Genomic DNA, 14207 nt, shown 5'->3' with positions numbered 1-14207 from the left:
TTTGATCCTAGTACTCAGGAGGCAGAGAGAGGATAACTGTGAGTTCAAGGCCAGTCTGAGATTACATAGTGAATTTGAGGTCAGCTTGGGCTAGAGTGAGACCCCACCTTGAAAAACAAAAACAAACCTCTTCACATTTGTCTCCATTCACTTCTGAATAACACCTCCAATGTTCTTTTTTTCTGGGGGGAACTCATACTTTCAAGAAAAGTATGTGGCTCAAGACCTGTTACTTGTTAAGGTTTTTTGTTTCTTCTAGCCAAAACTAGTTTTTTTTTTTTAAATTTATTATATATTTATTTATTTATTAGAGAAAGAGGGAGAGAGAATAGGCACATGCCAGGGCCTCCAGCCACTGCAAATGAACTCCAGACGCGTATGCCCCCTTGTGCATCTGGCTAACGTGGGTGCTGGGGAATCGAACCTGGGTCCATTGGCTTTGCAGGCAAGGGCCTTAACCACTAAGCCATCCCTCCAGCCCCAAAACTAGTTTTTAGAAAATGTGATGAGTCAGCATTCATTATTGTAGGTGGTGGTTCTTCCAGAGCCTTTCAAAGGACAGAGCTGGAGATTGTGGGTATGTGTTCACAAATTTCCCATTTCTCTATTTTCCTTTCTCTGTATAGAGAACCATGAACTCACAGATGTGGTCAGTCTCAGTCTAGAAACAGAGAGTTTGTCTTTCTCCCTGTCTTGTACTTGTAACTTCTTTCTCCAGCAGTGAGGCCGCCTATTATTATTCTTTCTGCATGTATTTATTTGATGAGTCTGATAACTTCTTTTTGGCATAGACGCCCTGTTGCAGTCAGGTTTGCATTGCTGGCAGAAATCACCTGACCAAGAGCTTTTGGGAAAAAGGGGGTTTGTTTTGGCTTATGGACTCAAGGGGAAGCTCCACGATGGCAGGGAAAATGACAGCATGAGCAGAGGGTGGACATCACCCCTGGGCAACATCAGGACAACAGGAACAGGAGAGTGTGCCAAACACTGGCATGGGGAAACTGGCTATAATACCCATAAGCCCACCCCCAACAATACACTGCCTCCAGAAGGTGTTAATTCCCAAACTCCATCAGCTGGGAACCTATTATTCAGAACACCTAAGTTTATGGGGACACCTGAATCAAACCACCACAGGCCCACTTCTCTCTCCCTGGGGCCTGATTTTCCAGTCACAGGAATAACGTAAAGATCTTTTTAAAACTATTTTTTTTTAAATTTTTTGTTTTTTATTTATTTATTTGAGAGCGAGAGACAGAGAGAGAAAGAAACAGATAGATAGAGAATGGGCACGCCAGGGCCTCTAGCCACCGCAAAGGACCTCCAGATGCATGTGTCCCTTGTACATCTGGCTAACGTGCGTCCTGGGGAATCAAGCCTTGAACCAGGGTCCTTAGGCTTGATAGGCAAGCGCTTAACCGTTAAGCCATCTCTCCAGCCCAAAACTTTTTTTTTTTTTTTCTTTTTCAAGGTAGGGTCTCACTCTAGCCCAGGCTGACCTGGAATTCACTATGGAGTCTCAGGGTGGCCTCGAACTCATGGCGATCCTCCTACCTCTGCCTCCCAAGTGCTGGGATTAAAGGCGTGCGCCACCACGCCCGGCCCAAAACTATTTTTATATTTGTTGTTATGTTTATTTGAAAGCAGAGAGAGGCAGAGAGAAGAGGTGTGGGCAGGAGGGAGAATGGGCACATCGGGGCTTCCTGCCACTGTAAACGAACTCCAGTTGCATGTGCCACTCTGTGTACTGGGGAATCAAATCTGGGCCATCAGAGTTTGCAAGCAAGCAAGCACCATTAACTGCTGAGCCATCTCTGCAGCCTCTGAAGATTTTTTTTGGTGGTTTTTTTTTTTTTTTTTTTTTTTTTTTTAGGTAGGGTCTCACTCTAGCCCAGGCTGACCTGGAATTCACTATGGAGTCTCTCAGGGTGGCCTCAAACTTACACCAATCCTTCTATCTCTGCCTCCCGAGTGCTGGGATTAAAGGTGTGTGCCACCACGCCCGTCTGAAGAAGATATTTTTAATTCCAGTTTTGTAGATGGAAAAAAGGAAAATTAAGAGGTTTGTTTGTGGTAACATTATAGCCTAGTAATTAATTTATAGACCCTGCCATCTGATATGAGCAGAATTCATGATGCTATATAATTGGCTACTAAAGCTAGACTTTGGAGTTGGTCAAATTTAGTGTGAGGGTCCACTGTTCCACATGTAAGAGCTGGGCATTGAGACTCATGTCGGTAGTTCCAGTACTCAAGGACTGAGGCATGAGAATTGCCATGAGTTTGAGCCCAGCCTGAACTGAAGAGAGTGACACTGTCTCAAATTAGATAGATACATATAGATATGTAGATCTTTCTGCCAAGGCTGCTCTGAAGATAAAAGAGGTTACACTCACACACACACACACACACACACACACGCGCGCGCGCGCACGCACCCTTCTGCTCAGTGTCAGTATGCAGTACACACTCAGTCTTACATTACTACAAGTGACTGCTGTCATCTCTACTACACATGTAGAGTTAATTTGCATTGCATTTACTTACGGTTTTGTTGTTTGTTTTGCTTCCCATGGTGCTGGGGGTAAAACCCAGAGCCTTGCACCTGTAGCACACCCTTACCACTTCACCCCAAGCCCTCCATAGATCTTCTTTGGGTTCAGGTTCCTATTCTATACCAGTCTCTACCCTAATCTTTTAGTTTGAATAGTAGTGAGACAGTGCCTGTGCTCCAGCAGATTTCAATTGAACGCTTGCAAAGGATACTTTCATGTTCTAGAAGATTCCTACATGGCAAAAGAAATAGTTTTGTGTGCTGGGATGTGGCTGAGTTGACAGTGGTTGCCTAGCGTTTATGAAATGCTGGGTTCCGTTTCTAGCACTGCCTGCCTTGCCCTGTTCCCAAAAGAAGTTTTACTTTAGGGCAACTAGGACTGGTTTTTGTGTTTCACAGACTTAACTGAAATCCTTTTCATAGCAATTTTTCCTGGTGCTCAACTTCAAATAAAGCATCAAACTTTTTCTACAGACTGAAGAACGCAAAGATAGTGATGATGAGAAATCAGACAGGAACAGACCTTGGTGGAGAAAACGTTTTGTTTCAGCCATGCCAAAAGGTAATTTTATAAACTTTTAGAATGTTGTCTTAGTAATGCCCCAGAACTCTTGGGAGAGCCAGTATCTCCACTTCTGTGTGAATGCTGGGTCTGTTTCGAACCATTTTGAGAGTATAGAAATTGCTTCATTCAGAAGAATGCAAAGGCAGGGGTTTAGCAATGTTCTTTGTAGGAAGTGGTAGCCATTTCATAAATGGATGTCTTGCCAGTTATTGTTGCTTAAATGTCATTGAGATTAAGCAGAAAAAGCTTTTGGCATGTTATCACTATCACTTATTGCAGGAAAATTGGGATGCTATTGTTAATTTAATGATATTCATCCTGTCTGTTCCTGGAGTCAACTTAAGCTTTTATGTCTACGTGCATTGAAAATGTGTGCACCCTACATGTTAGCAAGTGTCTATTTGGGAAGGTAGTTGTAAAAATGTTTGTTTTTAGTGAATATTCTGGCATCATGTGAGGTGGCAAGAGCCTCTCTTCCTGAAAGAAGTGATCGTCTAAAAGCTAAGAGCCTCTTTCAAGGGCCTCTCCCCATGTTTTGGTGCCAAGGAGCTGGGGAAGCTGCTTCTAGGCTACACCAAGCCCAAGCCCACTTGGTGGGAGGAGCAGACGAGACAGATGCTCTGCTCTTTTTGAGGAGAGACTATTGAGGCTGTGGGTTTTTTTATGTTTGTTTTTGTTTTTAGTCCCTGTGGATCTTCATGATTTTACTCTTTCTATGGTAGACAACTTCATATCAGATTCGGAAAGTTTTCAGAGCCTTCAATGCTGTTTTAAAGAATGACTATCATTCACACTTAGGATTTCTTAGCTTTTAAACTTTTCAATCTCCTTGCACTTAGAAATGTTGACACACCAGTTAACTTCCAAGTAGTGCAGTATGTTATATGTCACACTACTGACTTTATTTAATTTCCAGCTCCTATACCATTTAGAAAGAAAGAAAAACAAGAAAAAGACAAAGATGATCTGGGGCCTGACAGATTCTCAACACTCACAGGTTTGTAGACCATGGGCTCCCTGGCTCCTTCATTCCCAGAGCACATATTTCATAACACTTTTTCTTGGGTGCCATAAGCGTTGCCTTTTTAGAAGAGTGTGTCTGTGTGTGTCCAGTGGGGAGAATGGTCTTCATGGCTATGAGGTTTCCAGTTTGCAGCCACAGTGGATTTCAGTGTGTTCTTCCTGCAAACCACCCACCTCCACCATCATCATCATCATCATAACCTTTTCTGATAAGGCCCTGATCCTGAGCCTCTGGGCTCACATGTAGGGGATGATGCCATGCGCCTGTTGGAGAGAGTGGTGCTGCACATGCAGAATCTTGGGACCATGGGAAGATTAGTGATCTCTAACATTGAGCATAGGATGCTAAATTTGTATCTATATATAGTTTGCTCTAGTTTATTCAGAATCACAATGAAATTCCATTTTACCTAATTATTTCCCCTGTTTTTCACCGTTAAATATTCGTTTAAACACTATCACAAATGCCTACCATTGTAGCAAAAGTTAAAAGCTTTACTAATTTTTTACAGCTTAAACCATTGTGACATTGCTGTGTCAACCAAGGAAAATCAAAATCAAGTAGGGAGGTTTTTCCTTCTTGAGCATCTGCTTTTCCACAGTGACTGCTCTGGCACATATGACAAGCACCCTAGAAGCAAAGAGTCTGCGAAGAAGTGTTAATGACCCAGCCTTGAATTTGATAGCTGTATGTTGTTTCCTAGATACTGTAGAGCACTCTAGGAAAATTTATTTTTCACCTTTTTAATTTTGATTTTAAGGTGTGCTATCCCATCATCCTATTAAGTTATAATGTTTTTTTTTTTTCTTCCTGGTTCTTTGAAGCAGGGTCTCACTCTAGCTCAGGCTGACCTAGAATTCACTATATCGAGCTCATGGTGATCCTCCTACCTCTGCCTCCTGAGTACTGGGATTAAAGGCATATGCCACCACGCTCAGCTGTATAATGAAGTTTTTAAATTAAAAATAGAATATATTCAAAAGACCATTCTGTCTAAGCAATGAGCACAGAACATGCAGCATCTCATGGAGTGCGTGTTGGTCTGATGTGCAAACATACATATCTAGGTGTACTTCCATGTCCTACCATGTTCCACCCTGCTTTATTGGATATGGTTCCTACCTAGCCTGTGCTATCCATCGGCAGATACTTGTAAACTATCATTCATGCCAGGTCCTGTGCTCAGTATGGTGAGCCTCAGGTCAGATCATGACGTCAGCTGGCCAGGTCCTTCCATTCTGGTTGGGAAGAACTGGAAAGACATTGTCTTTCTGGCAAGATATTTATACATATTGTCTATGTTTCTTAGTTCCTTACATTAGAACACTATGTATGTGAATTACGCTGGGAAAAATAGCTTTCGATTAATTTTTTTTTAAAGATAAGTTTCTGGAGAACAGTCTTATTTATTTATTTGAGAGAGAGAGAGAATGAGCACTCCAGGGCCTCTAGCTACTGCAAACGAACTCTAGACGTGTGCACTACCATGTGCATCTGGTTTACATGAGACTTGGAGACTTGAACCTGGGTCCTTGGCTTTGCAGGCATGTGCCTTAACTGCTAAGCTATTTCTCTAGTACTGCATTAATTTTTTTAATTGATGACTTTGAAGAAGTTATAAATGATACATTTTCCTTGATTCTTGATGCTGAGACTGGAAGCTGAGTAGAATAACTATTTTTTTCACTTTTAAAAATTTTATTTATTTATTTATTTGAGAGGGAGGGAGAGAATAGGCATGCCTGGGCCTCCAGCCATTACAAACAAACTCCAGATGCATGTACCACCTTGTGCATCTGGCTTACATGGGTCCTGGGGAACTGAACTGAGGTCCTTTGGCTTTGTAGGCATATGCCTTAACCACTAAGCCATCTATCCAGCCCCTAGAATAAATTTTTGAAAAAAAAATTATTATTTGCAAACACAGAGACAGAATGGGTGGGTACTTCTGGGCCTCCTGGCTAATTTTTTATTTACTTTATCTGAGCTAGTGAGCGAGCGAGCGAGCGAGTCACAGACAGATAGCCAGGTGTGATGGTGCATGTCTTTAATCCTAGCACTTGGGAGGCACAGGTAAGGGGATCACCATGAGATCGAGGCCACCCTGAGACTACATAGTGAATTCCAGGTCAGCCTGGGCTAGAGGGAGACCTTACCTTGAAAAGAAAAAAGAGAGAGAGAGAGAGAAAAGCAGATAGAGGGAGAGAGAGAGAATGGGTGCATCAGGGCCTTTAGCTACTGCAAATGAACTCCAGATGCATGTGCCACTTTGTACATCTGGCTTATGTGGGTCCTGGGGAAGCAAACCTGGATCCTTTGTCTTTGCAGGCAAGAGCCTTAACTGCTAAGCCTTCTCTCTGGCCCAAATAATTCACTATTATATTTTTCCTCTTCCACCTTTTAAAAATGTTTTTATTTATTTATTTGACAGAGAGAAAGAATAGGCAGGCTCTAGCCACTGCCAACAAACTCCAGACATGTGTGCCCCCTTGTGCATATGGATTACATGGGTCCTAGGGAATTGAACCTAGGTCCTTTGGCTTTGCAGACAAATGCCTTAATGGCTAAGCCATCCCTCCAGCCCTTTTTTTTGTTTTGTTTTGTTTTGTTGAGGTAGGTGTTGCTCTCGCTCAGGTGGCTGACCTGGAATTCCCTTGGTAGTCTCAGGGTGGTTTTGAACTCAGCAATCCTTGTGCCTCTGTCTCCTGAGTGCTGGGATTAAAGGCATGTACCACCATGACCAACCCAGTTATTTTTATTTTAGAGTGAGAGAAAGACAGAGAGAGAGATAGAATTAACACACCAGAGTCTCAGCCACTACAGTTGAACTCCAGACACTTGCACCACCTAGTGGGCATGTGTAGCCTTGCACTCGCCTCACCTTTGTGCATCTGCCTTATGTGGGATCTGGAGCATCAAACATGAGTGTTTAGGCTTTACAGGCACTTGCCTTAACCGCTAAGCCATCTCTCCAGCCCCAAATAGTTCATTTTCTGTGGGTATGCTTACAAAAGCTTGCAGAAATTTCTGCTTATTCCAAACAACCTGTTTGTAGTCAGCCTTAAGTCAATTTAAAATGTTATGAACAGACTTTTCTTTTCAGCCTGGCCATATAGTACGCTAAAAACTTTTTAAAAAATGGTGTTTATCTCCTTTTTCAGTATTTGTACATGGAGGCATTTCCATATTGAGTGAGATTACATATGTAACATTGTATCATATTTTTCCATGTCATTTATAAATTGTTCAGTTTCTACCAGACAAGTTGGTTTTTAAATCACTTTTGTTGGCTATAAAATACTTTTATTCACTACAGTGTAACTATTCTCTTCCTATTGAGTATATAAATTATTTCCAATTGTTTTACAATGAAAATAATGTTTGTATCTTCATATTTGTAGTGTTTTTTTTTAATTATTGTTTTAACATTTCTGGGATTGACCTCAGGGGCTTATGCGGGATAGGCAAGCACTTTATTACTAAACTACGCCCTTAGCTCTGCTTGCTAGTTTTGCTTTAATTATTTTCTTGAATATTTAAAAAATATATTTTATTTATTTATTTATTTGAGAAAGAGAGGGGCAGATAGAAAGAATGTGGCTTCACCAGGACCTCTATTCACTGCAATGAACTTCAGATGCATGTGTCACTTTGTGCATCTGGCTTTATGTTGGTACTGGGAACTAGAACCCAGCTCATTTGGCTTTGCAGGCAAGCACCTTAACCACTGAGCCATCTCTCCAGTACCAGAATAAATTTTATTTTTATTTTTGGTTTTTCGAGGTAGGTTCTCACTCTAGCCCAGGCTGACCTGGAATTCGCATGGAGTCTCAGGGTGGCCTTGAACTCATGGCGATCCTCCTTCTTCTGCCTCCCAAGTGCTGGGATTAAAGGTGTGCACCACCACGCCTGGCCAGAATAAAATTTTAAAGAATGATGTTAATAGGAAAACAGCTTTAATAAGGCAACATTATGATTAAGACGACTGTTTAGCTAAATTAAAGTTGCCCCCTTTTTAGAGCCCTTATGAACTCTCAAAAACTGTACCCAAGAAGTACCATTCCTCCTAAATATGATTCTATAGTGATTAACGTTTTATGTTTACATTTTGAAAGAGATCAGAATTGATTAAGAATCTCTAATCGTGAACTCAAATCCTGTTATTAGCAGGTTTATTCATTTGCTTTGGATATTGGCTGAGGTTGAGGCAAGAGGAATGCCTTTGGGCTGGAGTGGTGGCTTAGTGGTTAAGCACTTGCCTGTGAAACCTAAGGACCCTGGTTCAAGGCTCGACTCCCCAGGACCCACATTAGCCAGATGCACAAGGAGGTGCAAGCATCTGGAGTTCTGTAGTAGCTGAAGGCCCTGATGCTCCCATTCTCTCCCTCCCCCCCCCGCCTCTTTCTCTGTGTGTCTGTGTCTCAAATAAATAAATTAATAAAAAATAAATAAATTTAAAAAAGAAGAGTGCCTTCATTCAAGGCCAGCCTGGGCTACAAAGTGAAATAATGTCTTAGAACCCAAACCAAGCTGGGCATGGTGGTTTATGCCTTTAATCCCAGCACTTGTGATGCTGAAGTCGGAGGATCACTGTACTACAGTGTAAGTTTCAGGTCAGCCTGGGTCAAAATAAGACTCTGCCTCAAAAACAAACAAACAAACAAACCTCACTAAATTAAAACAACCCCAAAACTATATCACCACCACCACCACAACAACAAAAAAAACCAAACTGGCTGTATAAATCTATGTAGTTAAAGATAATTTTAGAGACATGTATAGCAGAAACTTGTTTCATGGAAACAGAAGAGTAGTTGAACATGCTGCTTTATTTTCCCATGCCTTGATTTGATCTTCTGTAAAATGGGGAGATACTAGTATAGTCCCATAGCATTATTTAATGAGTGATAGCCAGTAAGATGCTTCGCAGTTTCTGGCATGTGATAAGGGCTCAGTAAATGCTTAGTAAGTAAGTGGTGACTGCTATTAGCCACCAAGGCGTACATACCTACACACACATATAGCCTGATGGTGTGATTTCAGAATTTTCTTGATTTATTTATCTACTTATTAGAGAGAGGGAGAGAGAGAGAGAATGGGCGCACTGGGGTCTCTAGCCACTGCATATGAACTCCAGATGTATGTGACACCATGTGCATTTGGCTTACATGGGACCTGGAGCATTAGGCTTCCCATGCAAGTGCCTTAACCACTAACCACTAAGTTATTTCTCCAGCCCATCAGAATTTTTTATAAATAGAATTCTGCTAGATAGTCTTGGCTATCTGTGGGATTAGCTCTATCCCAAGAGTTTGTGCTTACTGTCATTTGAGACTCTAAGATAACTTTCTCTCTCTGTGCGTGTGTATGTGTGTGTGTGTGTGTGTGTGTGCACGCGTGCACACCCATGCATGCATGGGCTTTGCTAGGTATTGAATCCAGAGCCTCACACATGCTAAGCAAATGCTCTGCCACAGAGCTCCTTCCTTAGCCTTTGGCTTTTGACACAGTGTCACTCTGTAGCTTTGGCTGGCATTGAAACAGTGCACCTGCTTTTACCTCCTGAGTGCTAGAATTACAGGTATGTGCCACTATGTCTAGCTAGGTTAACATTTTAAAATTATTATCATCATTCTACTTTTGAAAGAGAGATAGGAAGAGGTTGAGAGAAATAGAGAGTGGTTGCACCAGGGCCTTTCAGCCACTGTGAACGAACTCCAGACGCATGCAACTCACGCACCCCCTTGTGTGCATGTGCAACATTGCACACTTGCATTATTGTGAGTCTGGCTACGTGAGACCTGGAGATTTGAACATGCATTCTTAGGCTTCACAGGCAGGCGCCTTAACCCCCTAAGCTGTCTCTCCAGCCCTAGGTTAACATTTTTGATATACAGTTTGGTTGTCAGGATAACAGTCCTGTCTGAGAACAGAGCTGCATTTGTGGTGTGGTAAGTTTTCCTCTGTGCATCCCAGCAGCAAGATTCTCTAGCGGTGCCTCTTGTTGCTCGCTGTGTGTGCAGAAGTGCTCTGTTCTGGCAGCTCACTGTCTGCTGAGATGTGGCAAAACAGAGTATGAGGCTCTAGCTTTCTGATGCAATGTAGTAAGGATTCACAAAGAATGAAGACATTTTTCATTATTAAAAGTAATGGCTTAAAACTGGGTGTGATGGTGCACACTTTTAATCCTAGAACTTGGAAGGCAGAGGTAGGAGGATGGCTGTGAGTTTGAGGCCAGCTTGGGCTAGATCGAGACCCTACCTTGAAAACAAAACAAAACAAAAGGCTTAAGTCTAAGTTTGAGTAGTTCCCTTTTGCCTTCTTGATTAAATTAAGTCTGTATACAAAAGTGTGTTGTAACTCCAGGCATGATGGTGCATGCCTGGACTCTTTGCTCTCAGAAGCCTGAAACAGTAGGATCACAAATTCAAGGCTAGACCTGGGCTACATAGTAAGTTCAAAATACACTTGGCTACATAGCAAGACCCTTCCCCTCCTCCTCCAGTGCCCTCACGCAGTATTGTTGAAAGTACTAACAGTGACTTGAGAAAGTGGAAACATTGACATTTGCCATCCATTCAGTCTGCATCAAACTGTCATGGTCATGCAGAAGAGTACAGGCAAGGAGAACGTGGAGTTCCTGACTTCCTGCTTTGGCAAAGTTCTTAGACCTAGAAGTAGGATGAGCAAGCAGCTGCATGGCGCCTCATAACTTGGAGATATGTGCTCTTTTAAGTCTGACTTCCTAATCTGCCTTTGGGATTATGCTACTGGTGTCATACTAACATTAAAGGTGGTGCAAACCCGGGTGCTAATTATCTGTTTCCTTTGTCCTGCAGATGAGCCCAGCCCTAGGCTCAGTGCACAAGCTCAGGCAGCAGAGGATATTCTGGACAAGTACCGGAATGCCATCAAACGGACCAGCCCCAGTGAAGGAGCAATGGCAAACGAGGAAAGTGCAGGTGATTGTCATGATACAGATTGAATACTCACACTTTTGTCACAGTGATAAAAGTAGTCTGAATACCAGCGAGAGGAATCAGTACCCTGTTTCACAATTCTAGGTTGTGCACAAATCAGATGAAGGTGTCTATCTCTGCAGTCTCCCACTAAGCCTGGACACCCCTAAATGTTCCAATGCCTTAGGGTCATTGCCCCATAGGTCTGGGGTGAAGGTTGGGATTTGGTGCATAGCTTTACTGGGAAGAAGTTGTTTTTTGTTTTTATGATTTTCTGAGGTAGGGTCTCATGCTAGCTCAGGCTGACCTGTAATTCACTATCTCTGCCTCCCAGGTGCTGGGATTAAAGGCATGTGCCACCATACCCAGCTAAGAAGGTGTTTTTAGCATCTACACAAGTATCCTTTTATCTAGCTTCAACTTTCAGTACAGCTGCAGCAGACTTTTAAGTCAGGGTGTCCATTGTTTTTTGGTACTTTTTAATTTTTATTTTTTAAAAAAATATTTTATTTTAATTTATTTATTTGAGAGAGGGAAAGAGAGAGAATGGGCACACCAGGGCTTCTAGCCACTGCAAATGAACTCCAGACACATGCACGCCCTTATGCATCTGGCTAATGTGGGTCCTGGGGAATTGAACCTGGGTCCTTTGGCTTTGCAGGCAGTTGCCTTAACCACTAAGCCATCCCTCCAGCCCTTATTTTTTTTTTAATTTTTTATTTATTTATTTGAGAGCAACAGACACAGAGAGAAAGACAGATAGAGGGAGAGAGAGAATGGGCACGCCAGGGCTTCCAGCCTCTGCAAACGAACTCCAGAACGCGTGCGCCCCCTTGTGCATCTGGCTAACGTGGGACCTGGGGAACTGAGCCTCGAACCGGGGTCCTTAGGCTTCACAGGCAAGAGCTTAACCGCTAAGCCATCTCTCCAGCCCCAGCCCTTATTTTTATTTTAAGGATTCTGTTTTTGTTTTTCTTTTTTGAGGTAGTGTCTCACTCTAGCCCAGGCTGACCTGAAATTCACTACATACTCTCAGGGTGGCCTTAAACTCACGATGATCCTTCTACCTCTGCCTCCCGAGTGCTGGGGTTAAAGGTGTATGCCATCACGCCTAGCTGGATTCTGTTGGTTTTTCTTTTTCTATGATAGTATACTGAATAACTGTCAGAAAAATATGGTGGAGTCTTCAAGACAAATTAAAAGGAAGTAAAAGCATATATAAGGAGTATGCTAAATATACCTACACATATCAATAGTGCTTTCTGAAAGAGTCTTTAACAAACTGCTAACCTGAGCTATGTTTGAGGAGAACTCTTGGGGTCCTGAGAGGGACTGAGGAGCAGGGAGAAACTACTTATTTTGAAAATAAGCAGAATTGAGTAAGCAAATAAGTGGGATGTAGTGAAATAGGGTCTTCCTATGTAGCCCAGGCTGCCCTTGGACCCCAGATCATTCTGCCTTCCAAATGCTAAGCTTATAGGCATGCACTACCACACCTAGCCTTATTTTGACAAGTTTATAAGTGACAGAAATTTGAAAGAATAGTGCAGTGATTGTTTATATACTTTCTTCCTCAGACTCATCAGTTAATAACGTTGTTTTGTTTTGTTTTGTTTTGTTTTTTGGTTTTTCAAGGTAGGGTCTCACTCTAGTCCAGGCTGACCTGGAATTCACTATGTAGTCTCAGGGTAGGTTTGAACTCATAGTGATCCTCCTCCTCCTCCAGTCTCCCAAGTGCTGGAATTAAAGATGTACGCCACCACCCTAGCAAATACTCTTTTTTTTTTTTTTTCAAGGCAGGGTCTTACTCTAGCTCAAGCTGACCTGGAATTTACTATGTAGTCTCAGGGTTGCCTCGAACTCACAGTGATCCTTTTCTGCCTCTGGAGTGCTAAGACTAATGGTGTGCACCACCATGCCAGCCTTTTTTAGTATATGTGCTGCCGAAACGGGCAGATGCCTGGCTTTTTTTTTTTTTTTTTTTTTTTTTTTGAGGTAAGGTCTTGCCCTAGCCCAGGCTGACCTGGAACTCAGTATGTAGTCTCAGAGTGGCCTTGAATTCATGGTAATCATCTACCTCTGTCTCCCAAATCCTGGGATTAAAGGAGTGCACCACCACACCTGGCAATTACTAACATTTTTGTTATATTTTCTGTCTATGTAATTTAAAAAATATTTTTGAAGTATTTGAAAGTGTCTTCTGATAGTAAAGATATTTTCCTACATGAACACAGTGCCTTTATTACATTCAGAACTTTGTATTCCTTTTAATGTAACACATGTGTGTATTGTCTGTTCCTTTTAAAAAAAAAAAATTATCGGGGGTGCTGGAGGGAAGGTTCAGTGGTTAAGGTGCCTGCTGGCAAAGCCAAAGGACCTGGGTTTTGTTCCTTGGTATCCACATACAGCCAGGTGCACAAAGTGGCACGTGTGTCTGGAGTTCATTTGCAGTGGCTAGAAGCACTGGTATGCTCATTCTGCCTGTCTCTTTTCCCTCTCCTTTCCTCTCCTCTCTCTTGCTTGAAAAGATTTGAAGAAAAAAAATGTTTAAAAAATATTTTTACTGGGTTGGAGAAATGGCTTAGTAGTTAAGGCATTTTCCTGCCAAGCCTAAGGACCTAGGTTTTATTCCCCAGAACCCACTTGAGCCAGATGCACATGGAACATTTGTCTGGAACTCATTTGCAGTGGCTAGAGGCCCTGGTGTGCCAATTCTCTCTCTCTACCTCTCTCTGTCTCTCTCTAATATAAATAGATAAATAAAATATTAAAAATATTTTTATTTCTTTATTTGCACAGGTGTGCATGAGAGAGGAAGAGAAAGGAGAGGAGAGAATGGGCTTGCAAGAGCATCTCCCCTGCAGACAAACTCCAGAAGCATGTGTTATTTTGTGTGTCTGGCTTTACATGGGTACTGGGGAATCAAACCCTGACCAGCAAGCTTTGCAAGCAAGCACATTTAACTGCTAAGCCATCTCCCAAGCCAGTGTTATCTGTTTTTAATTGACTAAAACCATAACAGCTGTGAGAACAACAGATGTCACCTTGCTGTGTTTGTGAGCTAGATCCTGGCTCAATCTTGAGTGTGAGGAGAGGGCTCTGGTG

The 14207-nt window shown here is 42.3% G+C and overlaps 1 protein-coding gene across 7 annotated transcripts in view; it reads left to right on the top strand.

The window, feature by feature from the left end:
- Gapvd1 (GTPase activating protein and VPS9 domains 1) overlaps positions 1-14207 on the top strand; it is a 131251-nt gene that overhangs the window by 91407 nt on the left and 25637 nt on the right. For 4 of the 7 annotated variants that reach the window (XM_045132911.1, XM_045132900.1, XM_045132893.1 and 1 more), the window contains 3 exons: positions 3029-3116; positions 4036-4116; positions 10983-11105. In XM_045132911.1, coding sequence (XP_044988846.1) covers positions 3029-3116; positions 4036-4116; positions 10983-11105 — 292 coding nt within the window. The remainder of the gene's footprint in view (positions 1-3028; positions 3117-4035; positions 4117-10982; positions 11106-14207) is intronic. The other 3 variants (XM_045132920.1, XM_045132916.1, XM_045132907.1) reach the window with 1 other exon arrangement.

Source organism: Jaculus jaculus, chromosome 1, assembly GCF_020740685.1.
Source record: "Jaculus jaculus isolate mJacJac1 chromosome 1, mJacJac1.mat.Y.cur, whole genome shotgun sequence".
Classification (NCBI taxonomy): Eukaryota; Metazoa; Chordata; class Mammalia; order Rodentia; family Dipodidae; genus Jaculus; species Jaculus jaculus.
Note: the sequence above shows the minus strand (reverse complement) of the source record. Positions and strands in the feature narration are given on the sequence as shown.